This window comes from Molothrus ater, chromosome 2, assembly GCF_012460135.2.
Source record: "Molothrus ater isolate BHLD 08-10-18 breed brown headed cowbird chromosome 2, BPBGC_Mater_1.1, whole genome shotgun sequence".
NCBI lineage: Eukaryota > Metazoa > Chordata > Aves > Passeriformes > Icteridae > Molothrus > Molothrus ater.
Window position 1 is genome coordinate 96,335,589 of NC_050479.2, and position 26,670 is coordinate 96,362,258.

Here is a 26,670-nt window from a genome sequence, read left to right on the forward strand (position 1 = left end):
CTGAAAACCACACCTTGAAATCCTTCAATAGGATGTTACCATCCCAGCTGTATAATTATACACTTTTAAGATCATATGACAGCTCCAGACACATCGCAATTAATTTTTTAATGGAAGCTATCACCATACAATGACATGATTTTATGCTCGCAATTTTTTTGCTCACGCAATTTTTGTTGAAATAAAGAATCCTTGAGCATACACATACAAGTTATTACTGCAGTGATTCCACCACAATCTTTTTGAAATCACCTGTGCACTGACCCTTCAGGATTTTCAGAAACTACCAGGACTGTAATAACCTGCTTCTCAGTGGATTTACATTTCTTACCAGGAGCTCAAATAGTGTTTTGCCCCAAATTACATATATAAGGATTTGTTTACAGAGGTTGAAAGATAACTTTATTTGAATGGATAAAATAAGATCCTGCAAGAGCTGAATTATTATTTCAAAAACTAAAAGTAGATTAACAGACAAAAAAAATACCCATAGACTCAGGAATGATTAATCAGACTTCATTTCTCACAAATTCTACAGGGCCGGACAGAAGTCACACTATAAGCTTAGATCATATACTTAAATGCATTTCTGCATTTTTAATTCTCTTACAGAGATGTGCATTTTCTTCTAGATAGCAAATTTAAAATGCATTAAAGAAAAACAGGAAAACAAAGCTGAATATATCAAATTGCTACCATATGCTGAAACAGCACCTACCTGAAAGCAGCCACTACAGACTTCAAGTAGTACTTTCCCAAGAAGGAAGATTCATATGTTTCTGCCAACTGACAATGAAATAGTAGTAAAAGAAAATAGAAAATTATATTGGAATGCCAACATAATCGCTAATACTATAAAGTGCTTGTCTTTTTCATTCTTTCCTCTTCCTCGCCACCCTCCCCCACATTACAAGCACTGTCCATAATTTTCACAAAATGTTTCAAATAAGGATCATAAATGTGCATTAAATTCCACTAAAAATTTGCTTTTCCACATCACATTTCAAGGCCATTGAGACAGTTCTTGATAACTAGTTGTGAAAAAAGTCTTTATGAATACATTTATATTTTTCTTTCAGTCTTTAAACTTCCAGAATCACTAACCTGTATTGGCTATGCACAAACCAGCTTTGAGACACTAGATTAGTTCTTTTGGGAAATACAAGCTAACAGAGAACAGCTTTGTATTCAAAACTGCTGTCCACATGTACCTAGCAAACAGTACTGATCTCACAAATAGAAACTCATAAGAAGGGCAAGAAACCAAGCACTGTTGTGAGTGATAAGGAAAATTTAAAAAGTGAAGCACTGAATTGGAGGTAAAATTAAAAAGAAAAAGGAAAATGTAAAAGGAAAGGAGTTTGAATAAAGTAAAATAAAACAAACCCCACTCTCCTATTTCCTTCAAGACAAGTAACTTGTCCATAACCCTGAAACCTTATTACCTAGAAAATATTGACCTTACTCTTAAGACACACAGCCCCATCTCTCTAGCTGCATTTCTAAATCTGAAAGCTGCCAAGGTTCTTTCTAGCTTTAAACTTACTATTTCCAAGGGAAATAAAAAATGGCTAACTCTAGTCCTCTCCTCATTCCCAACTGCTTCTGTATAAATATTTACAAAATATTTCTCTACTTATGTGGAAACTTACATAATTTTGGATTGCGTTTGTTTGCAGGATGAACTTCTATTATGTTGGATCATTGAGGTCATTTGTAAAAGTCAAATTAGGAATTTCTACACTTCCACCGATAAAAATAAAGGAAAAAGCTGGAGCTGAGAGAAAAAGAAAAAAAAAATTAGCACACCTAATAACGTTACAGAGCAAGATGCTTGCAGAAGTATGTGCTTGTCCTTGGCATTTGCAGGTATTAGCTCTTAAGAGAAACATGTAGTAATAACTAGAGCACTGAGTCAGGGAAGGGAAGGGAAGGGAAGGGAAGGGAAGGGAAGGGAAGGGAAGGGAAGGGAAGGGAAGGGAAGGGAAGGGAAGGGAAGGGAAGGGAAGGGAAGGGAAGGGAAGGGGAGGGGAGGGGAGGGGAGGGGAGGGGAGGAGAGGAGAGGAGAGGAGAGGAGAGGAGAGGAGAGGAGAGGAGAGGAGAGGAGAGGAGAGGAGAGGAGAGGAGAGGAGAGGAGAGGAAAGGAAAGGAAAGGAAAGGAAAGGAAAGGAAAGGAAAGGAAAGGAAAGGAAAGGAAAGGAAAGGAAAGGAAAGGAAAGGAAAGGAAAGGAAAGGAAAGGAAAGGAAAGGAAAGGAAAGGAAAGGAAAGGAAAGGAAAGGAAAGGAAAGGAAAGGAAAGGAAAGGAAAGGAAAGGAAAGGAAAGGAAAGGAAAGGAAAGGAAAGGAAAGGAAAGGAAAGGAAAGGAAAGGAAAGGAAAGGAAAGGAAAGGAAAGGAAAGGAAAGGAAAGGAAAGGAAAGGGATAAAGGTTTAGGCAGGTGTTTCTACTAGAAAGATTTCATTGTTAAGTTTCCATTTCTTTTGCAGTACTCTCCTCCTGAAGAGGCATGGCTTTAATGGCTATATGTTGACATTTGGGAAAGTACATAAACAATTTAAGTACTCATTCTGTTTTTAAAGAAAGTGAAGAGAAAATAGACAAAGCATTCCTATAGGTTCCTGCAAAAGATAACATTTAATACCAATAATGATGGTATTCACAAGCAGTGACAAAAAATAATTAGTGATAAAATGCACATTTTCAATATTCTTGTGCAACTACTCACTGCTAATTACTGTGTATTTTGTTGCTTTAACAAAGACATTAAGAAGGGAAAGTCAGTAGTTTATATATGCACATTTTGTGCTCAGCTGCTTAGTGCAGAGCTTTTCATAGTGTGAAACATCCATCCCACCTAATCCACACTGGGGAGTAACACTTACAGAGTGAGTAGTGCAGGACTAACATGATTGCTGTAATTGTTAAAGAAACTGTAGGTAATATTCCTAGAAGACATCTCCTCCAGAAACACAACTTCATCCATTTGGAGAAATGATACTTTTGGCACAAACCTTCTTGGTAGGATGGGCAGTAGCAAACATCCAGTCTTTCCTAGAGAAAGACCATGGATGGCATCAGTGTAAAAAAAGAAGAGCTATTGTATCATATTTTCATGTATTTACTCTCATAGTTTTAAAGAGATAAAAATATTGAAAATTGAGATAAGATCTTTCATGTTATCAGCTACATCACACCTGAAACCCTTATCTCTCTGGGCTATTTCCTTTTTGTATGCATCTCAGTCTGGGAAAGTGTGGGGAGGGGGGGAAGGGAATTTTTATAATTTTAGTTAAGAGCAATTTATGAAGAATGGGGGTCAGTGGACACAGGAGTAGACAGAGATAATTTTTTTATTGTGTTCCAACTGCAAAGCTTAGCTGGTGGCTCTTACTTGCCCTGCAGCCTGTTCAGCATCTGGAACTGGAATGCTGTACATAGAAATCCAGCTGGAGGGAAAAGCCTGCAGCATGATGCCATGACAAATGCCTTTTGACAAAGCTAGCAGCAACCCCATAAATGAACCCTGTTTCTTAAACAGAATAGCTGCTCTCCCCACTGCACATCCTGAGCTTCTCTTATTTCATCTTTGCCGTACTGCTTCAACTGGGAGCCAGCTGATTTGCAATAAAGAAGGTGGGCAGGAAAAGTTACCATCACTGTAACTCTTTGTTTACCTGACAGGCTAAGTAGGATATGGATCCCATCATTTGAAAATAGATCACTTCTTTGTGAAACACGGGAGTAGGGAAATCATTTATGACACAATACAAAGGACATGCAATTTACAGATAAAAGGCCCCAGGGCAATATGAATGAGGCAACTTCTAGTAAACACCCTGGGGAATTAATAGAAATATCTGTAAGAGAGGAGAAATGTTCAGTTCCACATATCACCTTAGTTTTCCAGCTTCAAGATGGTACCACAGAATAAATACAGTAAATAAATTGAAAACCAATTTATTTTCACATTTTCTCTTTGAAAGGAAAAGCTGCTTTAAGTCAGCAAACCATCAAGCTCAGCATGTTCTGCTTATAAAATAAGAAAATCAAGGATGTGTGTGGGGAAAGAACATATTTGATACATGTTGAAAGAGAGAGAGAGCACAAAGAACAGAATCTAGAAAAGCAAAAGGAGATGGAGAAATCTCAGCCCCAGAAAAATAATACAAAGGGAACAAAGGGAATAAACCAAATCTGAACAGTTAATACAGAGATTGCAAAAGGGATTGATTGGAAGGCAATCCTCACAGCTCAGAAATTCAAACTACAGCTGCAGACAGATGGCTTTGTTCAAGTCCTCTGTTTTTCAACAGCCTGTCTCTGCTACACATACAGAACCTGCTGACTGATGCTTTGCCCCTTCCTTCATGGAAAAGGCAAAAAAAGACACCCAGAAAAAGGTCTAGAGGAAACAAACCCACTTTTACATAAATATTATACCAGGACCTTTTAGAAATAATGGTTTTATTTCATCAAGGACAAGATCATTGCAATAACACACATCACCATCTTTATTCATCTTGATACGGTTGCCTGAAGCTTGAGAATTCAAATTCTTAGGTGGATGAATTTGAAAATAAAGAAATGAAAGCACAAAAGAAAAGTCAGTAGGTCCAAATCATGCAGTTAATTAAAATGAAAGCAGAAGGAATAAGCATGCGACAAATCACATATAGCAGCAGAATTTGTGATCTTCAAAAATTTGGGCCCTATGGGTTTGAAGGGATTGAGTTCACTTTTTACAGTGTCTCCTCTCTCTTTCTCCCCATCAGCTGTCCTTGCTGGAAGAGGTAGTGAAAGTAGTATTTGCCAGAGTGCAAACAGTTCATTGCTACTTCACCGTTACTTCTGTATTAGCTGCACACATCTCAGAAGAAATTATGAGTAAGCCTCAAGCTCTCTGTTTACACAATCAATTGTATCTTCAGCTTCCTGACAGGTGAGTGCACCTGCATTTAGTTGGTGCCTTGAAAACAAAGTTTATTGTTGCACCTCCCCCCATGTCTCCAGACAACTGCGTGAAACAACCACCACAAGGAATAGCCTCCTCCTTTTTCACCAGAGCTCAAATCCCTGGTATTCATTAGCCCCATATGTGAGCCAGAATCAGCAAGAGACATGCAAAGAAATTCCACCCGTGAACAGTTCCTCCAAATACGGTTTTAATGAAGATATCCAGGACATGTTTTATTCCAAGGAAACAGTTTTCAAGTTACAAGACTGAAGGCACATATTTGTGTATCCATGGTGCAAAATTTGACACTCTTGTGTAGACACCTGGAAAATTTGGTCTTCCACATCCATAACCCCAGCTCACAATGCCAGTCAAAAACCATTTTCCATCTCCATTGCTTTGACATGACAGTGGTCCACCAGAATCACCCTAAAAATAATGTATCGAGTTATATGTGTTTACAACATGAATTATGAAAACTGGGGAAAAATCCACAGGAGATATTTTGCATAATTCCAGTGATTATATTTTCAAATTCAGATAGTTCAAACAATTGATAGGGGTTTTTTTCAAGTAGATGGCATTGCGCAGTTTTACCAAAGTTTGCTCTTTCACAAGAGAGAAGGTAATTCTCACTCTTTAAAGACACTAACAAAGATATTACTTTGCACGGACTACATTTGAAATTCACTTTTTTCCCCTAACCTTATACTTAACCATAAACCCCAAATCTGCTACGTAACATGTATGCACATTCATAGGTTAGACACTAAAACTCAAAAATAGTACACTTTAAAAAATATTTTTAAATAAGATAAATACAATTAAGTATTTAATAATTGTATGACTTAGTTCAAATTAAAGGTAAATGGAAACAGATGGAATCCCTAAATTGTTTTTTGTTGGGTTTTTTCTTGATTTTTTTTTTTTTTTAAGAAGGAAAAAGAGCCTAAGGATTGTCCTCTGGTAGATACCAGTCAGCATATAATGTTTAGGGGCCCATAATGTCTTTGTAATTAGAGCAGTTAAAATTAAGTCTGTTCTAGACTTCAAAATTTTTTACAGGATCTCATCATGCTGTAATACAGGACAAAGCAACTAGGACTCTTCCTTTACAGCATGTTCTTTTAGAAATACATTGGCGGACCATCAGGTATAAAACCATTTGCCACCATTTGGGGAAAATTCCTTGGACCAAGCTGATACTTCCCTGTAAGGCTCTGCCATACACAGAGCATGTCTGAAAGACACCCACTGGCAAAGTAAACTTTACCAAAATATTGGGTGCAAGAAACAACTTCTAAAAGCAAAAGGTGCATTTGGCAAAATTCAGATGTTTTGCAAGAGAAGTGCCTTCTTGCTAGACAAATATTTTGTTAGAGCTAGAAAACGATTTTGCTTTCACTCTATAGGTTGTTGGGATATGCAGGTTGGAAGGGACCTCTTCCAAGGTGCTAAGGTGCTACTCACTCCTCAGAGTAGGATTAGATTGAATTGCCTCAAAAAAGGTCAAGAATTTAGATGACTTTTTTTCCTTCCATGACAAAAAAGATTTCACATTTAGAGAGTAAAATTTGCAAGTTTTCTCCTTCATTCCTAGGACAAAAGTAGAACACCAGCACTTTTCACAAAACCGGAATACCACAATTTGATTAGCTCTAACAACTGCCAGACACAGACACAAATCATTTACCTCTACAAAAATGTAGCCAAAATGATGTCTTTCCCTGGCTATATCTTGAGTGGCCATAAATAAACAAATTCTCCAGTTACTGAAAACAATACTTAATATCAATGGCCTCACTAACCTCTAAAAAACAGCTGGAGCATTATACTCCCTCAGCCATTGTAGGCTCACTCATTTTTATGTAGATCAGTGAAAGTTAGAACATCTTGAAGATTCCAGATCTCCATCATAAAAAAATTGTCTTATTATTATTTCAGCAGTAAATGTACTACTATTTTAGCAGTAAATATGTATGGTTTATATAAGTATACTATAATACAATATGGCATCTGTAATATTAAGTGTCTTATAGATATATACAGCCTATCTATGGGGTTTTACTACTTTTCACTAGAAGTAAATTCAGCACGTTACATTTATCATCTTTCAGTTTTTCCAGATCAGAAATATCTTACATTTGCAAATTTATGCCTAATTGTCTGCATCTCATCATACAGTCTTGTAGTTTCAAGTTGGAGGTGAGGGATTCCGAAAAGACACAAGCTACTTTCTCAGTTTGGTTTTTTTTCAGCTGAGAGCCTACTATGCTGAAAATTGCCTGATTTCAACTTGTTATTGGGACATACAGTTTGATTGGCTCTTGGCCTGCAACTGAAATTTAGCGATGTTACTCATGCACATAAAGCAGCAGAACTCTGAAATCACCCACAGAAGAGATTTGCTGACAGGCAATACTTATATTCCTCTTTTTCAGAACTGAAACATATTGACCACAGAGTGGTCTGCCAGTCAACTTTACACCTCCTCATGCAGCAATGAAAGACCAGATAAGTTCTTTGCAGAGTTCACTGAGGTACATACTTTACACCCGTCTCTTTTCCCAGATGATAGCCCAGCACAAAACATCCTAGCTGTGATAATCCCGTATGTGGAATGACATAATGTCTGGTCAATAATTTCTATCTCTGCTTTCTGAAGAGCTGCTGAACCTTTATCATCTGGAAAACAAATTCAACAGCATTTTACTCATCTATTGAAATATAAAACAAGAAGTCTTTAGAAAATATCCATAGATACTTTTGACCATTGATTTATTCCAGATTCCAAACAACTAACTGCAACAGAGCAGAAAGCCTCTTCAAACTATCAGGCAGTTGGTTAATGTTATCTGGGTCCTTCAGACACACAAAATACAATGACATAATCACTAGGATTGGCCAAAATGTTTTTTCTTTGTTTTTGTTTTTGGTTTTTTTCTCCAAAACATCTCAAGACTTCTTCGTTTGCTCTCTTTTTATTTCAAAAAGGAAACTGAATTTTACAAAGATATTTAGACCATCACATGATAGATTTGCTGTGAGGGCAGCATATATGAAGGAGCCAAATTCAAGATTAAGATTATGAGTCAGTTTCAGAATGCAAATTCTCACAGCATAAAGAATCAATTTCCACATTTGCTTCTTTCTCTCTGAAAGATTTGGTGAAACACCTCTTTTTTGTAAGGTATATAACTTAATAATAGCAGAATTGAACTAAAGTTTCCCCTCCTTTCCATACAGCAGGCCCAATCTCATCACCAGGTGATCCTTTCAAAATCTGGTTATAGCCAAAAAGCCCTCACCCACATACTCAGATATGCAAGCACTGGTTTACATAATGAAACTTTATTTTAGGATTTGATAGAGCTAGTATGTAATAAAGTATACTTTGAAATTATAAAAGATTGATTTGGCACTTGTATTATAGAAGCTGACAAAGGGAATAGAGGGGAAAAGGAAAAAATACACCCTCCTTTTTTTTTTTTTTTTTGAGACATTACATTATCTTTCAAATAACCAGCTTCTTAATTTTACATATGATTAACCAGCAGCCCAAAGAGAAACCACACCATGTGTCCCACACCTCTGAGGGGAAAAGAAGGGAAAGACAACCCTGTGATATTTTGGTGTAAGTGTAGCTCCCTACACTAACAACACAATATGGATGACATTCAGATGCATGGGACCAGCAGCCAAGTTTCCTGAGTGTACGAAGGTACATGCACACTGCCCCAGCTGTGAAGGCTCCTGGAACAAAATCATATCAATGGAAGGAATAAAATTCACCTGCTTCCTGCTTTTGGCCCCAACCTGTTATCCAGCACTTGTCCCCGCTGCGGGCTTTGTGGGAATAGGGAGGTAGGCAGATGGGCTGGATGAGGTGGCCCATGGTGTCCGGCCAGGGTGTGCTCAGCTGCAGCAGTGCGATGTCGTAGTCGTAGTTCCTGCTGTTGTAGTACTCGTGCACTACAATCCGCCGCACTGCAGACACAAACTTGGCACGGCCTTGCATCTGCATGCCCAGATGGGCACGCCATGCTCTGGGGTCAGCCAGCCTAGGTAGGAGCAAACAAAGATGTTTTGTCTTAAAAAAGTACCTCAAAACAGTCACTCTCAGCAGGGCTGGGAAAAACAGAACACAGCACCTCCATGCAGTTCAAACTCCGGAACCTAAAGGCACTTGTGGATTCTGGCCATGTTTGGGACCAATATAGAGGGAAGACTGCTTACTTGCCCCCTTGAAAGCAATGGGCTGCAGACACAAGCCATTCTTTCGATATCACTGATGCTCCACAGTAAGCAGCTCCCACAAAATGAAGGCTGACCTGCCAGGGCCATTCACCTTCCTCAGTGTTTGAGCCACCCACAATCCGAGGGATGAGGTTGCTGATCTTGCTACTGCCACAACCTGCAAGAGATATTTCAGGTTATAATCCCCATTTTCAGTACTTTCCTTTAATGAGGGGTCTTCCCACACATGGCATGAAAGAATATTACACTTTGAAATATTTTGAAATCTATGTCATTCCCCTTTTATAATAATAAAACTTCTCTCTTTGGCTATTCTATTCTATCAGTGAAATCAGAGATGACTCCATAAAAAGGCACCAGTCTGGAAATTTTACTGAGTCCCTTTTCCATCTCTGCTACAGAAATTAGCCCAAAATATTTATTGTGTCAAAAATGTCAAGGGATCCATTGATTTAATAAGCATCACAGTGAATATATACAAATAGGCAAACCCTCATCTCTTTTTGATACTGCCAACCCTGACCTGAAAAGAGACCAACCAGAAAGAAATCCAACATCATCAAAACACTTCTTGCCAAAACAGTGGGAATGATACAAGAAAAATGTATGTGGAGACTGGATATTTATTTGACAAACAAGGTGGTACAATTATTATTTTGTATGGAAATGACTGATTGACAATGTATAATACTAACAGGTGAAGAAGTCATGTCTTATCAGCACAAAAATCTGAACTCTTAATTGGAAAAGTAAGGAAGAAAGACCCTTCTGTAGAGTCTCTCTCCATCCCTAGTGCTTGCACATCTGCTCAGGGGTTTTAGTCCCACGCTCCCACACACAGGCGTTAATATTTCTGGATCCTTTCCTGAACACATCCAGAAAGTCAAATGTAGCTTTAATGTTTCCAAATAAAAATAGGCATGTGGCTAGTCTCTTAAGACATCCTACTGGATCCAAGGCAAGTGCTGACAGATTTGTCATACAGGCAGCAAGCCAGAGACAGCTGAGGGTCAGGCAAAATCCTAAAATGGTTTGGTTTGGAAAGGGAGTTTAAAGATCATCTAGTTGCAACTCCCCCTCCCATGGGCAGGGACCCCTTCCCACTAAACCAGATTACTCAGGGTTCTATCCAGCCTGGCCTTGAACAATTTCAGAGATGAGGCATGTGGTGGTTTGACAGGAAATGTGTTTTTTGGGATGCTGTGTTTTTAGCCAATAGATATTCAGACTTTAATATTGGCATTTAACCTGGCCATTGAGACATGGACATGCCTCTGAGAACACGGGGTTAAAAGCAGAGCTCTCCCCTGGGAGGGTTCTCTTGGGTTTCCGGCGGGAAAGAGTTTGGGTCTCTCCCCCGGCCCAGCTGCTGGCTGGGCAGGGGGAGGGGAAAGCCATGTGGCCGGGAGAGGTAGGCCTGAGCCCGGGGGTGGAAGGGTGGAAGGGAGAGAGGGAGACACCGGGAGCCATCGGGCAGCCCCCCCTGAGAGACACAGAGAGAGAGAGAGAGAGAGCCGCTGCCTAAGACTGTAACCTTGAAGCTTGATAAACATGGGCCTGTGCTGGCAGCATGGCTGAGAAAGAGAAGAAGGGGGGGTTCAACCGGCCACTTGTAGGAGCTTTTAACCCCTTTTTTAGAGAATGAGAACTTTACAGATCATTGACCTCTCCTGGAAGATAGAGTGGAAGATGAAGAAAGAAATGTGCAAGTGTGAAAGAGGTCTGGGTGAGCGAGAAATAGTAGAAGAGTAGAGAAGAATCCTAGTGAGAAGAGATGATGGAGTGGCTTTTGCTGGACTCTTTTTGTACAGCCATAGACAGACCCATGTTCCTTGTGACACAGAGACTGCATTCTAGGGGGAGGCAATGGCCTCAGAACCAAGAGGGTTCAGTGTTGATGCCCCTCGGCCCCAGGGGGTGAAAAAATATGGGGGGGACAGGTGTCCCAAAGGAGAGATTGTGGAGACAAGTGTCCCAAAAGAGAAACTGTGCCTTTTTTATATCGGGACAGAGCATCCTTAAAAGACAACCCTAGAAGCAGCTCTGGTCCGTGTTCAGTGGTGAGAGCACTGGACATGAAAAGGAAGAGGTCACGACAGCAGATGTACTCCGGGCCGTGCCACGAGTGACACAGAAACACACGAAGCTTCAGCTGTGTTTCCAGAAGAAGCCCATAGTACAAGAAAGACTCCTCTCCTCTTGATGAACTGAAGATTGATTGTCTAAAAAGTGGTGCTAGACCAAAAGTTAGTGATTTGAAGAATAAATGTATTGTGTTAGAAATTTGGTGGGGGGAAGAGGAAATGCACTTGTGAAGTTTTCATTTTCCCTGTGTGTGTGTTCCTTTTTATCTGTAGTTGTAGAGTAGTTAATAAAGTTCTAGTTCTTTTTCCCTAAGTAAGAGCCTGCTTTGCTTATTCCTGGTCACATCTCACAGCAAAAACCAGAGAAAAAGTATCTTCATAAGGGCACTGGCATTGTGCCAGTGTCAAACCATGACAAGGCATCAATAGCTTCTCTGGGCAACCTCTGCCAGGGCCTCACCACCCTCACAGTGGAAAATTTCTTCCTTATATCTAAATCTACCCATTTTTATTATAAAGCCATTCCTTCTTGTTCTATCATTACACGCCCTTGTGAAAAGTCCCTCTCCAGCTCTCCTGTAGGCTCTTTTAGGTACTGGAAGGTACTAGGAGCCTTCTTCCTAAAGCTGTCTCTTCTCTAGGCTAAACAACCCCAGCTGTCTCAACCTGTCTTCATAGGAGAGGTGCTCCAGCCCACAGATATCTTCACAAACCTCCTTTGAACTTGTTCCAACACATCCATGTTATGTAATATACTTGAGACCATTCAGTTTAAGCAACTAATCCTAACCCCACTTTTATTGCTATTGCAGTGACAACCATCTGTTCGCTTTACATCAAAACAAACTTAAAAGGTTGCACAGAGGTTACTTTAGGAAGATTTAAGAGTAGAACCTGACTTGATGCTATGAAGTATTGGGGTCTTCACCATCTGGAAGAATCAGAGAAATGAAAAGTTTGTGGTTTTTTTCCCATTGCAGCCGTATCACTTTGGAAGTCCAAATACAGTTCAACTTCAATGAAATGCTTGGCATTGCTGCAGACAACAAAAGTTGCTGCCTCCCCAACTAACCAAGTTCATTCTGTAATTAACCCTGATGCCCTAATCCTCAGCACAGCTGCAATAAGCAGTACAGCTTTTTAAGGCTTCCCATAACATTAAGCCCACCCTCCCACAAGAACCTAGCAAGTTCTGAAACTAGATCTGTGGTAAACTGGTAGCTGATCATTACCCAACCATCGCAGAGAGAATGCAATAAAAATTTAGTACCTGCAGCCTGACTTGTACCCACTCCAAAACAGGAAGAAATAAAGGTCTTTATTGTGTAAAAAGTTCAAAGTTCAAAAAGATGAATATTTGAAAGGAACTTACTGCAGCTGCTTTCATCACTTCCATCAACACAGTCCACAGTCCCATCACACCTTGCATATTGTTTCCTAATGCAAATGTTATTCCTGCACTTGAATGTGTGGTTGGTGCAGGGAATACCTGAAATAGTTGTGAGGAAAAAAACCCAAAACAACCATTGGCTCAGCTTAATACACGAAGACATGTCTGCACAGATAGAAGATGTGCATATATTAGTAGGTAGGAAGTAATATGACAAAAAAAGCACTTTGGTGGGGATGGCTTAACCTCTAAAGAGAATAAGCTATTCAAATAGAACTGCATCTGTACTTGGATGTGCATTTATTTGGCTAAGTCCAAACAAAGTTTTCTTCCCATCCTTTCCCACAGCACTAACACACACAGATATAATAGTGAAAATTAGATTTAGAGTGTAAGGATAGCAAGAGAAAACATCCAGTACTCTGGAAAGGAGCTCTCCTTTGTAATTCAGTATTAAATGTGAAATGAAGGACTGCAGTGAAAGCAGCCTTTTAAACTAGTATCATTAACTAGCCTTATTAACTACTGTATCCAGTAAAACAGCAACCCCCAAACCTCATCATTTTCCTGTTTCCCTGTGACTTGCAATAAATGCACTCAAACCCAATCCATTTTTCTTGTCAATGCACAGAAGTATCCTGTAATCATTTAAACAGATTGTCTTGTGAGAGGAGTAAAAAAGTTTTCTTTTAAAAAGTTACTTGCAGAACTTTGCAGTTGTGCTCCCTTTCATAAGACCCTTCCATAGGTCACAGCATCCATTTACTCTAAAAAGTTCAAGAAAGTTCTGATTCAAAATTTTTATTTGTCTAATGCCAAATTTACAGCTTCTGCTAACCTTATAACCCTGAAAAATATGACAGAGAAACTATCATTTTAATCATTATTTTACAGATGGTAAAATGGATCTAGGAATTAATTTGCACAGATTATGCAGTAAAGAGATAAAATCTCAGCTTCTCTTTTAAATCCCTAGATCCCCATCATGCACCTGAAGTACTTAATTCTTCTGCCAGTGTTTTGCAGAAACAGATGTTCATGGGCTTATTAAAAAGAAATAGTTTAAAATCTGTAACAGCTTGTTTCTAAGTGTATCAGAAGAATTAAACAGAATTATATAGCCCAAGTGAGATTTGACAGTGCCTCTCAACCTTTTGAATGCAGCATCCACAATTCAAGTCAGGAATGGACAGATGACAAAAGAGAGGAAAAAAGTTATTCAGGAGAACAGCCTTACTGTGGGTGCAGTTCTGCTCATCTTTTCCGTTCTCACAATCACTTACTCCATTGCAGGCAAGCAAGTTGTCCTGTATTGCAAAGCTGGAGTTACAGTTCCACTCAGGGACAACTTTAAAAATATAAGCCAAATCAGGTACAGAAGCATTCCTGTAAGTGCTAACACATCCCCTTCTGACTATGTCTGGATACAACATTCATTCCTTCAAGGATGGGCAATACAAGGCAATACATTCCAATACAAGGATGGGCATCAGTGCCACATTATGCATGGAGAAAATAGAGCACAAAGGAGTTCAGTGAGTGCCCCAGGTGGTGATGCTTAGTATCACTCTCATCTACTCTGTGAACCCCTCTTTGTTGTTCCCCCACAAAAAAACCTCACATCAAAATGGCACAGAACTTCATTAATTATTGCCAGCTTTTATCACATATGAAAATACATCCTACTACAGCTATTACTGCACATCTAAATTTCTTCCTCGTGCTCTCCAGTGCATATTGTCTTTATTCTTGGTTTTGTCCCTTGCCAATTAACTATGAATTAAGCATTCAAGAGACAGACAGATAGTCTGTACCCAGATGTACAAAGGAAGATGAAAACATATTTTGTTATTCTCATTAAAAATATTTCACCTTGTTTCAGCTGCCTTCTAAGATTAGAGAATACATTCACTGTTTTCCAGTCAAGATCTCTAATAAGTGAATACAAACCACAAGAGAGTTCATCACTTTCATCGAAGCAGTTGTTTATGCCATCACAGCGCTGCATCTGCTGGATGCATAAGCCAGTAGAACACTTGAAATGTCCAGGTGGACATGCTGGAGGTTAAAAGGAAAAAAAAAAACCAAAACAACAAAAAAACCAAGCAACCAAACCTCAAGATTTCTTTTTCACAAATATTGCCATCTTGTTTCAATTTACAGTCACTAAGCTGCTCCAAGGAACAATAAAATTGATTTAAATTTAATAGTCTGTATATATTGCCAGCACTTAAATTGAATTCAAATGTTGAAAACTGGGATTTAAAGAAGAGGAAAAAAATATCTCTAAAGTTCCAGTTCAGCTGTTCCTGGAATATGGTACCACAGGCTCTCTAGTGCTGGAACAAATAAGCCAGTGTTTTATGGTGCAACACAAGACTACTTAGAAGGCCATCTTTGTTTTAAAGGACATCTCACTTCCAATAACTAAAATTTGTAGTACTTTGCAACTTTGGTAAATAACCTGTGTTGAGGAGGTGTATGAACTACATAATTCTGCCTTATAAACTAAAATAATCAAATTTCTCCTCTTTTTACATACCCTACATATACATATTGAATAGAGTTCCTCTAATGCGACAAGTAACTATGTCTAGAAAACACTGCTTCTCTACCACCTTAAAAAGAATATATAAGAGTAACACAGGTGAAAAAGTACCAGTAAACAGGTTGTATTTTACAGACTGGAAAAACTCAGGGTCTCAGAGTTTATTAATTTTTTGAGCTGTTTTTTTCAGCTCAGATTTCAGATTTGCACGCACTGTATATAAATACATGGAAACACTGAAATAAGCAGATGGTTATTTGGTACTCTTTTCATTACCTATAATCCTTATAGCAATAGAAACATTGCAAACAAACTGTTGGGGATTAAAACAAACAGGAACAGACTTCAACTGACTTCACCATGGTTATAGTCATGCAGGAAGCTTTGAGAACTGTGCAGAAGAGAACAGTGTGCATGCAGGAAAGCAGAGCATGCTGCACATGCCCGCAAACCTTAGATGCACAGCCTAGAAAGGTTCTTTGTTTGCTATCATCTGACTTAGAGAGATTAGAAAAGAAAATTAACTGAAGCCCAACCGGTAATTTCCTGCATAAACTTAATTAGGTCCTACTGGACCCAAAAAATGCTACTTCACAGATCTGAAATGCAAAGAGGGGTTGAAAGAGATAAAGTCCATCTTACGCTGGTCGATGTTATAGCTGCCATATTCCACCAGCAGGGGCTTCTCAGAGACCTTGGAACTGCATTGCAACTCCACGCTGACAGCAGAACTTGTAACGTGGAACACTGTTTGGTGATCAACATAGTAACCACAGTACCTGAAAGTGTCCAGGCGAATTCTAGAGCAGCCTTCACGGGAAAACTGCCTTATATACAATTTAAATGTCAACACCACTGAAATTCAGAAATACAGTCAGCTCCCATACATTAATTAAGAACCAAAACCAAAACTATTTCTCAGTAGTTACCCAGCCTTCATCCACCATTAACATTATAGAAATTTACTTCTGAATGTCCCACCTTCAAATAATTAGTCCTAAAAAAGAATGCCTTGGGTGCACATATACTTTTAATTGCTATTTTGGCAAAGAGGTTCCTTGGACTTCTGCCTAGGTGCCACTTGATTCAGAGAAACCTAAGTACTTTCTGATGCCAGCAAATATTTAATCCATCCATTTTAAATGAATTTCTAATGTTCCTTTCATCAAATATGCCATTCTCTACCATGGGATTGGAGGTGGGCCACAAAAATACTAGATTAAAAAAAGCAAAGAAGAAAAAACAAACCCCAAAGCAAAAAAAACCCCACAACCAAACAAAGCCTCTTTGACAAGGGAAAGGTTGTTGAATCATTATTTTAAAAATGGAGACTGTTTTAGAGGTAGTATATCAGTGAACATCAACAGTACAGGTTGTTCCAGAAGTGGAAATAAAGACTCCCTCCTCTGCTCAACTAAAATGCCTCAAAAATGCAACACTTAAAAGAAAAACATCTGGCTTTAGTATTCCTGCCAAAATAAAAGTACATATGAATCTTAAGTAGATTTAAGAGCACAGGTGGCTGTATTGATTTTTAGCAGACTTGGCACACACACTGTTTGACAGCAGTACAAGGTCACTCACTGACAACAAAATGCACAGAAAGAACAAAAGAAAAAAATGGATTGTTGTATTGTTAAATGGAGCAGTGGACTATTAGCCAGAAGTAAATATTCGCCTTGTGTATTTTTCCACATAAAACATTGCACCAGGACTACTCTTCATGTCACTGAATGGAGAAAAATTGTTCAGTGCTTTCCATGTGAACAGATGTTGCCTCAGTGTCCTGAGCATCCCAGTGAGGTCTGCCAAAAGGAATGAACACATTCATATGTTTTCATGTACGCCCTATTTCACTGTACTAAAATCAAACATCTTGTCAACATATCTAGGGGTATCTGTTCCAGCAATGTGAAAAATAAAGGAAGAAAACAATTTTAAAAATAAGACTTCTCTTTGACATCCTGGAAGCAGATACAAAAATCTGAGTTAATTTTACAACTTCTTACTATAGGAAAATTAATTGTAAAAGAAGGCCCAAACAAAGAAGCAAGCAAACAAACCCTCAAACCCCCCCAAAAAACCCCAAAAAACCCAAAACCCAAAACAGAATCCAAAACCAAACCCACCAAAACAAACAAAAAAAAAAACCCCAACACCACCAAACAACAACAAAAACCACAAAAAAACCCCCCAAACCAACCAACCAACCAAACAAAAACAAAACAAAAAAAAACCCAAAAAAACCCAAACCTCAAAAAAACCCACTAACTACAGTCTTGGGTTACAATGTAAGGTGTAACCAAAAGTACATATTTCTACTACCATCTATGTGAGCTGTTAAAATGAGAGAACCCTGGTAACTCCCTCTGGGGAGGCAGTCACCACTCTGAGGGGGCCAACTCTGCTAAGTCAAGGACTCCCCAGAATGACTCACAGAATTACATTATCCCATTGTGGAATTCCCTGCCCTGGGGGATGTACCAAACAGTCCTGCCTGTATATAATTTGGGGCTTGGGACACCACAATACCACCACTTGATACCCAGAGGACTCTTGACAGCCACCGCTGGATCTCCAGAGAAAGAGGAGACCTTTTCACAGGATCACTGCTTTGACAAGGCTGTATCCATCCTCCAATGGCACTGCAGCCACCATTTAGTTGGACTGCTTCTCCCATCCTGACCAACAGGGTGTCAGGTCGTATTCTGACTTCCTCTGTTTAGGCCAGTGTTTCTGTACCTATTCAGTGTTGCCTTTATTGCAATTTTCCTATTAAATTGTATCTCTGACCTGGAAGCTCTTGCAAAATATTCATGTGAAGCTAATTCCTCCTGCTGGTTTGCCTTCAAACCAGTACACCCACCCGCCAAATCAATCAGTGTTGAGTGCAGACTTCCTACAACAGGAAGTCTAATTGTCACCAATTTTAGTGTTTGCCACCAATGCTCCCAACCTAAAACAGCCTGTCAAAGTTCACAGCAAAATGCTGTTTACCAGTCTGATTCCCTTCAAGTAGTTCACAGACATTTTCTACATTTCTTCTTCTGCCAATGACTGACACAGTCTTCCTTCCAACAAACCCTAGCAATATAAAAAACCCCAAACAAACAAAAAGCCACAAACAAACAAACAACAAACGAAGGTTAAAGTCTGCATTGAGCCCTTCTCAGACAAATAAAACAAATTCATCTCACCAAAAGCAGAAGAAATTACTGCCCATCTGTGGAAAAGCTGAAACAGGTACATCTCCTTTGTACATTGAGAAAGGCTATATGCTCATGGGATTGGTAAAAGAAAGCTACAGGCCCTCAGGAGCCTTTTGCTGGTGTTTTACTGGTCATATATCCAAGTCCAGGGCAAATAGAAGTTGCAAAGCACCATCCGTAACTCTGTGCCATTGCTGCAGAGAGAAACTGATTAAGGGGATCCTGCCCATATGTTGGAGAAGTGAGTAGGATAATTTTTCAGGGGATGAGCAAATTCATGCATGCTGTAGCAGAAACAAGGGGATATTGCACTAACAGTTTTAAGACAAATAAAGCACCTTTGTGTTCACATAAAGCTCTGTTAGTCTCCTCATAAGACACTCCTGGGTATTCCTGCCTCTGAGAACTTTAAGTAAGAAGTTCACCAGCTGTAACTTTGACAAGGCAGTATGTCCACTGGAAGAAAGACAAGGAAGAACTGCATGGTCGTGTTGAGTGTCTCTGGTTAGAGAAAGCTGTCCCTAGAGGTCTGATGGAACCTTATCTGCACCACCTGCTTGTTCACAGTGTTTACTAATATCAGTATCCCAAAGGTTCTTAACCATTTTTATCTAAGATAGCAGAATAAACATCCCGTAGGCTGCAACTGCAAGAGGCTGAAAAATGGGGGTCCCCTGCCTGCCCCCCCCACCCCCCCCACCCCATTTCATTAACAATTAAAATTTGGAAAACAAAAACAAAAAAAAAAAACACATCACCACGTTTCATGCTTGAAGTCATATTTTTTCCCCTTCAAAAGTTAATATAGGACAGAAAATCAAAAGCTCAAAAGCCTTATTTTGAATGAAAAACAGTTGTTCAAAGGAAAGCTTGTCTTGATCTATAACTATAGCCAGCAACTTGCAGCAGAAAGCAGGAACATGTGTTCTTGTGCAGTACTTCAAAAGTAACCCTGAGTGAACTTCTAAGAATCATACCATGGACATTTGATTCTGTGGAACGCATAATTGGCAGGTTTGTCAAAAAGCTGCTCATATTCTTTCAGGATTCTCTGTCAGAGAATTCCTCAGTATGATCCTATTATAATATTTTTCTCCAGATTTTGCCTTTGTTTTTTATCTCAACCATCCCAAATATCAGAAATCTTTCAATTTATTTCGTAAAAAGACCCCCAAAAATCACACAAACATACTACGTGTGGTGTGTTTGACTGGTGTTTTTATGTACTCATCTAGTCCAGCAACCAATTCCCTTCAAGGTACAGTTGTAGGAGATTCAAATTGAATTTTCGCTCTATAAATACAACATGCTGTTCAAGAACAGATGAAGCTTTTTCTTCTGTATGTTATTCTTTCAGTGTACTCTTAAGGGCCTAATTCACTTAGTTCCAGTAGTGAGTTCAGAAACTTAAGTTTCAAGACTAATCTTACTGAGGTTCCCATTTGAATGAAGTTTAGGAAAAAAAAAAAAAAAGATGTTTTAAATCTAGCCTTGCCTCATCATCCTGTATTCTAAAGATACTGACTTTGAAACTGAGAAAAGCATGGATGGACAATATGCTGGGAAAGCAGTGGCGTCTTAATTAAAAACCAGCAGCAACATTTTAATAAAAAAAAATCAAAAACAGTGGTTCCTTGAAAGCTACTTCGTGCAGTCTCTCTTTCAAGAGCCAGTGACATGAATGAGGAAGCAGTTATAGTTCTATTCCAAACCATCTCATTGCAATGGCTTTCACCAAAAAGTTAATTAGATTCATTGTCCTCTTGAGCAATCATAGAATTAAATTACACTTAAAAGGGCTTTAACCGGACCTTGTTTAGTGGCCCCAGAAAACACAGATTTATACACAGATTTATTTTAGAGTTCACAGGACACCAATCTTCATCCAACTCTTTCCATTTCTCTCTCTCCAGAGTACCACAGACTCTTGTCTTCATCTTTCTGGTACTTTTCAATAGAATATGTATTTATATATATATGTGTGTGTGTATATATATATACGTATATATGTATATGTGTATATATATATACACACACATATTTTATAAGGATTGTTACATTATCAGCTAAAATGAAAGAATGGTAGGACACCCCAGTGAATTACTTCTGTCCTTGTGGAAGCTTTTTGAGTGAGCTGCAGTAGTAATGTGATGGTTTATTTGGTACCATTACATTAATAATCCATGCAGAGTACTTACATGTGTTCATTAATTTTCCACCATCCTTGCTCACAGCCTTTAATATTCTTCTCACTAATGGTATAGTTATGGAACTTCAGAGCTACACCAAGGCTCTTCTGTGGAGTCTGTTGTGAGCAAGAAAGATAGTGCAAGCAGTCTTCCTTTTCCTTTTGTGGGCATAGAACATAAAAGTGTATAAACGTATTTCAGGAATTACAGAGCTTGGCATTGCCACACTCTGGGAGCTGTGCTGGCTTCACCACCTCAACAGCCAGCACTTTACACACTTGCCAGCTATTCAGTCCTGAGTCTAGGGTTGACACAGGCCCACCACAGCTGCAGGCTTTCTCCCCCGCTAGCCAATAGTCTTCTCATCTTTAGAGAGCCACTGGCCATAGAAAGCAGCTTTTGTATCAAGATCAAAGCACTCAAACACATCCAAATGTACTTGTGTAGGGACACAGAGCCCCAGAGGATTTTTAGAGTTAAGATACTGCCTGGAATACTTGTGTCACATTTGTAATGCTAGGAGTTACTTCTACCCACATTATTATAGTCTTCTGCTAGCACCTGCGCAGCCATGCATTCTTTCATATTTTACAGAACATTTCTAAACCCAGCAAAATCACAAGTGTTCATACTTAACTGGAAATTGCTTTCATAAAAAGGAACAGAACCTTTTTTGCACAGCAAAGAAGTGTTCATTTAAAAACAAGAACTGATTCAGGGCAAAAAACCAGAAATGAAAATTTTTCTCCCTCTCTCTTACAAAAAATATAGCTTGGGAAATGAGCAAATTTTCAATATTGCAAGAAAATACAACACTGAAAATGAAACTGGTTTGAGCAATAAACCTTTCTATCAGAAGTCCAGGGTGAACTGAAGACTGTAAATTTAGCCCCCCAAAAATCACCTCATCATTTTAGAAGAGGAAGAGGCTGTAGGCTAGCTGGACTTCATTTATATTGCTGTTATTAATTGTAGTCAGTCACTAGATTAACAAGTCATGAGTACCATAAGCAGAAAGATGGGTAAAAAGTGGATCTTATCATATCCATGGCTACATTCCATAGAGAGGAAAACACTGAAGAGCAAAGCCTGTTGGAGACCTTATTTCAGCAGCACTGATAAGGAAACACTCATGTCAGAGAAAACAGAAGTACTTTAAAACAACATCAACTTTCAGCAATTTGCTTTCAGGAGAGTACATGAAATGATGCAGAAAAAGGATACCAAATTAAACAAACAGCACAGGATTGTGCTGATAGGACAGACCATTCTGAAGACAAATTAAATATATTAGGCATATGAAAAGATACCAGAGAAGTGGCAATAATAACTAGGTTAGGCTTTTTGTACATACTTTTCATTCAGATTTCTGGGGGTGGGAAGAGAGGAGTTAAAAACAGTCAAGTCTTACATTGCCTGCCATGAAGTAATTCTGCAGGCTTAATATCAAAACTCTTAACTCTTCACCTTTGTAATAGGACAGCTTAGATACTATATTCTCTTCCTTAAAAACAAGTGCACAGAAAGAGAAAAAACACCTGAGCACAGCCAGCTATTCAGCAATACCATTTCTTTAAACTACTGCATCTGTGAGGATGCAGGTTACTGCCAATTCAATAACTTCTGCTTTACTTAAGCTCTATGTGGCCAAAACACACAGCAGTGCCTAAGAGAGAAAGAATAACGCTACCTGGAAGTTCCATGCACACAGGCATTTTGGAGGATAATAGCTTGGGTAATATGGACTTGTGATTCTCCCTTCATAGCCAGTTTCCTCTTTTGTCACTATTGCTTTCCCACACCCTAGGGAAAAAAAATTAAAAGAGGCAAAATTTGGCAAACCTTAATATACTTTCAGTAAAGCTATTCAGTGGGCTAAAGCATCCAAATTTATCAGAAGTCTGTCACTGCAAAGCTGGGCAGGTCAGGAATTATGTTTAGCTGGATTCACGTTGTAAAAAGGGACCCTTCCCAATAGTGCACACAGAAGACAAAGACTGTAAAGATCCAGGGATGAGTGCTAGTCTCTGCAGGACCAGAAGAACACACTGTAAATCTATGTTACTTCACTGAAGACAGTTTTGCAAACAAGGATGCCAATACATCCACACTGCAGTACTACACAGGGACCTCAAGTCTTAGAAAGCAGCTAACTAGAAGTGAAGTAGACAAAATACTAAACTAATCAGCTTCCTGGAAACCAAACTTTCTTGGATGACAGCTCAATGGATTTACGGAATTCATTAAAGACAAACTTGCACACGCAGAGAAACAAAGAAAACTTCAACTTGAACTTAAAGAAAACCAACCAACCAACACACAGCCCATGCAGAATAGAACTTGAAGTTAATTATTATGGAGAATTTATCACATGTTTTTATGATAATATTTTAATGCTTAATTACTCAACATTAAAAGTATGCAGCATCTTTTTTAGCAGCTTGAATTTCCTTGCACTGAGTTGTGTGAGATTTTTCTTGGGCCACTAGCATGATATTCCTTGCACTATTTGTGATTATGATCTCAGCATTTCCTAAAGATTAAAGCAATAAAGACATGAGCTTGATGCACAAACGTTACAGACTCTTTTGTGTTCCTGAGGAGGCAGTGACTGATAGCAAATTCAGACAAAGCAACTGAAGTTTTGTTTTCTGGAAGCAGTTTTTAGTGCTGTCATCCTTCCGCTTTTAACATGATCCCCGAGTCCCAAGGCAGAAGGGCGACCACTGCTACACCTGAAATAACAGCCCCATCTACTGGCACACTGCAGTCCTCGTCAACTGAATTCAGGGCTGCTTTCAGCCTCTTGTATTCATACTTCACAACCAGTCTGATCGGATTACATTACTCAATAGGAGTAATGCAAAGAAGGTGAAAGGGAGACAGGCACTTGTAAAAAGGAGAAACTCAGATACAGGAATCATTTTGCCATAGTCAGAAACATGACAGACACTTCAGAAGAAGAAACAATATAAGAAACACACTTCCAAACACAGAACAAACCTACTTTCTTGTGTAATGACCTCAAAATAGCCATGGAATTCCTTTTGCTCCTTTACTTGTGCTGCCTTAAATATTACCAGCATGAGATTATTTGTGGACACAAGTGACACCAATGAATCAGCTGGTTCACAGGCTCTGAGGGGGAAGAAAGAAGAGCAAATACATAATTAACACATTATTCTCACTCTATGCATAAATTTTCCACTGGTTCAGATCTTACCTCCTTCAAAGTCCAGTCAAATCTCCATGCTCTTGAACAAAAATGTACCTGTTACAAGGGCAGTTTAAAACTCAATACTGGAAATTCTTCTTACAAAAATGAAGGAAATGGCATGAAAATTAATATGGAATGTTTCACTCTATGAGATGATGACTTCCAGCCTTCACTCCCAGTAAAAATGAATGAAGGAAAAATTAACAAAAAGCTTGAAGAAAAATCTTATTTTATTAGACCAACAGTCTTATCTTCTTATTGGGGAGTGGGAAAGACAAGAAAGTTATTCTTCAAGTCAGAAATTAAGAACCTAAGCAAATCAAGTACTCTCATTAAAAAAAAATATATTACTTTCCATATGCATTACCTAGCAGACATCTTCAGTCCTCTACAGATACTAACATGTGAGTGAATACCATCCAAATCAATTGGAAATACAGATTAGTACAGGACAGCTCTCAAAAAGGACTGAAAAGTCAATGCTCCAGTTTTGAGGCTTATCCACAGACGGAAATAGCAGAGAAAAGGTTTCAGAGGTGAAAATGCTGAGCATTTGCCTACTTCATGGAGGTGGTGCTGTTTCCTTTTGACTTACAGAGTCCTATGGAATTAATTATCAGGGATTTGAAAGAAAAAGTTCCTAAATGAGCATAATAGATCAATAAAGAGCGAGAAGGCCAAGAAAAAAAGTGGTAGTCCACATCCCTCAACCCATCACAGCTTCAAGTCAAGATTTTCATAGCCCTCTAAACAAATAGAGCAGATTAAAAAAGCACTGAACTAGCGAGTGCCAGTTAGTGAAAATCACAAGACTTAGTTTCAGAACTTCAGTCTTTATCTGAAAAGCACTAATCTTAATACAGAATAGCTTGCTTAAGGGAGGAAATTTTGACATTCTCTTTCAGTCAGCATCTCTTTCCTGATAAGAAACAGAAATTTTTGCCCAGTAGTGCACAAATTTTTCATAGTTCTGTAGCTAGGTGAAGATGCACTCCAGTTGAAAAAAAAAAAAAGAGAAAAAATTGAAGAAAATTTTCCCTTTTATTAGCAATATAACTTATCCAAGAAATTTTAATTTGTCAGGTGTTGTGTGAGTAATACATGAAGATCAGAACAGTTTTAACAAAACCAAACTAACCAAAAAATGAAGATGATAGGTCTTCAGAAAAAAACCCAAAAGTTGTCAATTAATTCTTAATAGAAATTTATACTCACCGATAGAGTATCTTATCTTTGATTGGCATCAGAGAATCATAAATGGTGAGCGAATCAGTGATGCAGTTATCTGCTTCAATCTGAAGGGATACTATGGAAAGGCGGACAAGGTGGCCCACAGAGGCAATAAGCTTAAAATAGCAGATTGTTCCCTCTGAGTTAGCTTGAGTATCCAGAGGAAAGTGCTCATGTAGTTGGTCAGCATAGAGATCATACATGCAATTTGTTCCTGTTAAAATGTCACATTTTCAACACTGGACACAATCACTCCAAAACTCCTAAATCCACATGGCATTAAAACAAAAAACCCTAAAACTTGTGTTAAACTAAAGCAAATTATGAAGGCATATCTAACTTGGAAAACAAAGTAATAATAGAATTATAGAGTGGTTTGGGTTGTAAGAGATGATCTAGTTCCAAATTCTCTGTCATGACAGGGATACCTTCCACTCCACCAGGTTGTCCAAACCCCCATCCAACCCAGCCTCAGACACGTCCAAAGGGCATCTACAGCTGTTCTGGGCAACCACCCTTACAATAAATAATTTTTTCTTACCCTAAACCCAAACTTATCCTTTTTCAGGTTAAAAACATTCCCCTTTGACTTGTGAAGCCTCCCTTTCTGGCTGTTTGTGTCATTCACTGCTTTCATCTTAGATAAAACTCTGTGGTCCAAGAACAGTCTATTTATAACAAGTACAGAGCATGGCCAACAGTGCTGTTGCCAGGGTATTTTCTTGCAGGGTATTTGCACTAAAGCAGTGCCATTTTGTACAATTTGCAGTTAAAGTTCTGCAGAGTCTCTAAAGGATAAATTACTTACTTCTTCACTGGGACATACTCATTTACTTTCAAAGCATAAATGTACTGCTTGCCCCTGCAGACATTAGGATATTTAAAATACATAAAACAAAATCAAAGGAAAAATACAGTTGCACGTCTGTATGCCCCCAGATTTTTTATTGATCAAATGTCAGGGTTCTCAATGTTTTATCATGACACGAGCTAGAAGTGCTAGTAACAAATTCAGATTCACCAAGTCCTTTAGTTTGGAAGGGATGCTAGGAGTTTTCTTGCTCAACATTCTGCTCAAAGCAGGATCAAAATTAATTCAGACCAGGACTTTGTTCTGCCCAGTCTTGAAAATTTTTGCTGTGCTAGAAATCACCATTAGAAATGGAAACACTGGAAACAAATGGAAACAATGGAAATAAAAATTATGCAACTTACCCTACACAACATTTATTTTAAAAAGGGTAAAAATTTGTCATAATTTAGACAAGGATAATAAAAATATTATCCTACTTGCATCCAATTTTCCAATTAAGCGGGAACAACTGCAATTTCCAAATAAAATATATTGAGGTCTTTATTTCAATTCAATATTGCAGTTAGCAGTCAGCAAAATGCTTAGGGAATTTTTGTTTGGTCATGTCTAAAACTCTTAACATAGCTCTTTAAAAAGGTGAGAAGGAAGAAAAATGCAAATTAGGGAGAATAAGATCAAAAGTGAGTATTTGCCCTAATTTCTGCCTATTACAAACATAAGTCTCTCAAAGAGTTGCCATCATGGAACACCAATTAAGAGCACTGTGAAAGTTTACTAA

General features: G+C 38.6%; 1 protein-coding gene and 1 pseudogene across 1 annotated transcript in view; both read right to left on the reverse strand.

Moving 5' to 3' along the window:
* The window catches only part of LOC118692208 (suppressor of tumorigenicity 14 protein-like), a 30,398-nt pseudogene extending 26,929 nt beyond the window's left edge, over positions 1-3,469 (reverse strand).
* A 1,676-nt stretch (positions 3,470-5,145) lies between these two features.
* The window catches only part of TMPRSS7 (transmembrane serine protease 7), a 29,237-nt gene continuing 7,712 nt past the window's right edge, over positions 5,146-26,670 (reverse strand). The window contains exons 6-17 of the mRNA XM_036391888.2: positions 25,064-25,292; positions 23,639-23,769; positions 22,322-22,434; positions 20,641-20,747; positions 15,876-16,012; positions 14,636-14,743; positions 13,923-14,033; positions 12,668-12,784; positions 9,191-9,368; positions 8,747-9,015; positions 7,503-7,639; positions 5,146-5,383 (exon numbers count right to left, since the gene is read on the reverse strand). Coding sequence (XP_036247781.1) covers positions 5,213-5,383; positions 7,503-7,639; positions 8,747-9,015; positions 9,191-9,368; positions 12,668-12,784; positions 13,923-14,033; positions 14,636-14,743; positions 15,876-16,012; positions 20,641-20,747; positions 22,322-22,434; positions 23,639-23,769; positions 25,064-25,292 — 1,808 coding nt within the window. The 3' untranslated portion in view covers positions 5,146-5,212. The remainder of the gene's footprint in view (positions 5,384-7,502; positions 7,640-8,746; positions 9,016-9,190; positions 9,369-12,667; positions 12,785-13,922; positions 14,034-14,635; positions 14,744-15,875; positions 16,013-20,640; positions 20,748-22,321; positions 22,435-23,638; positions 23,770-25,063; positions 25,293-26,670) is intronic.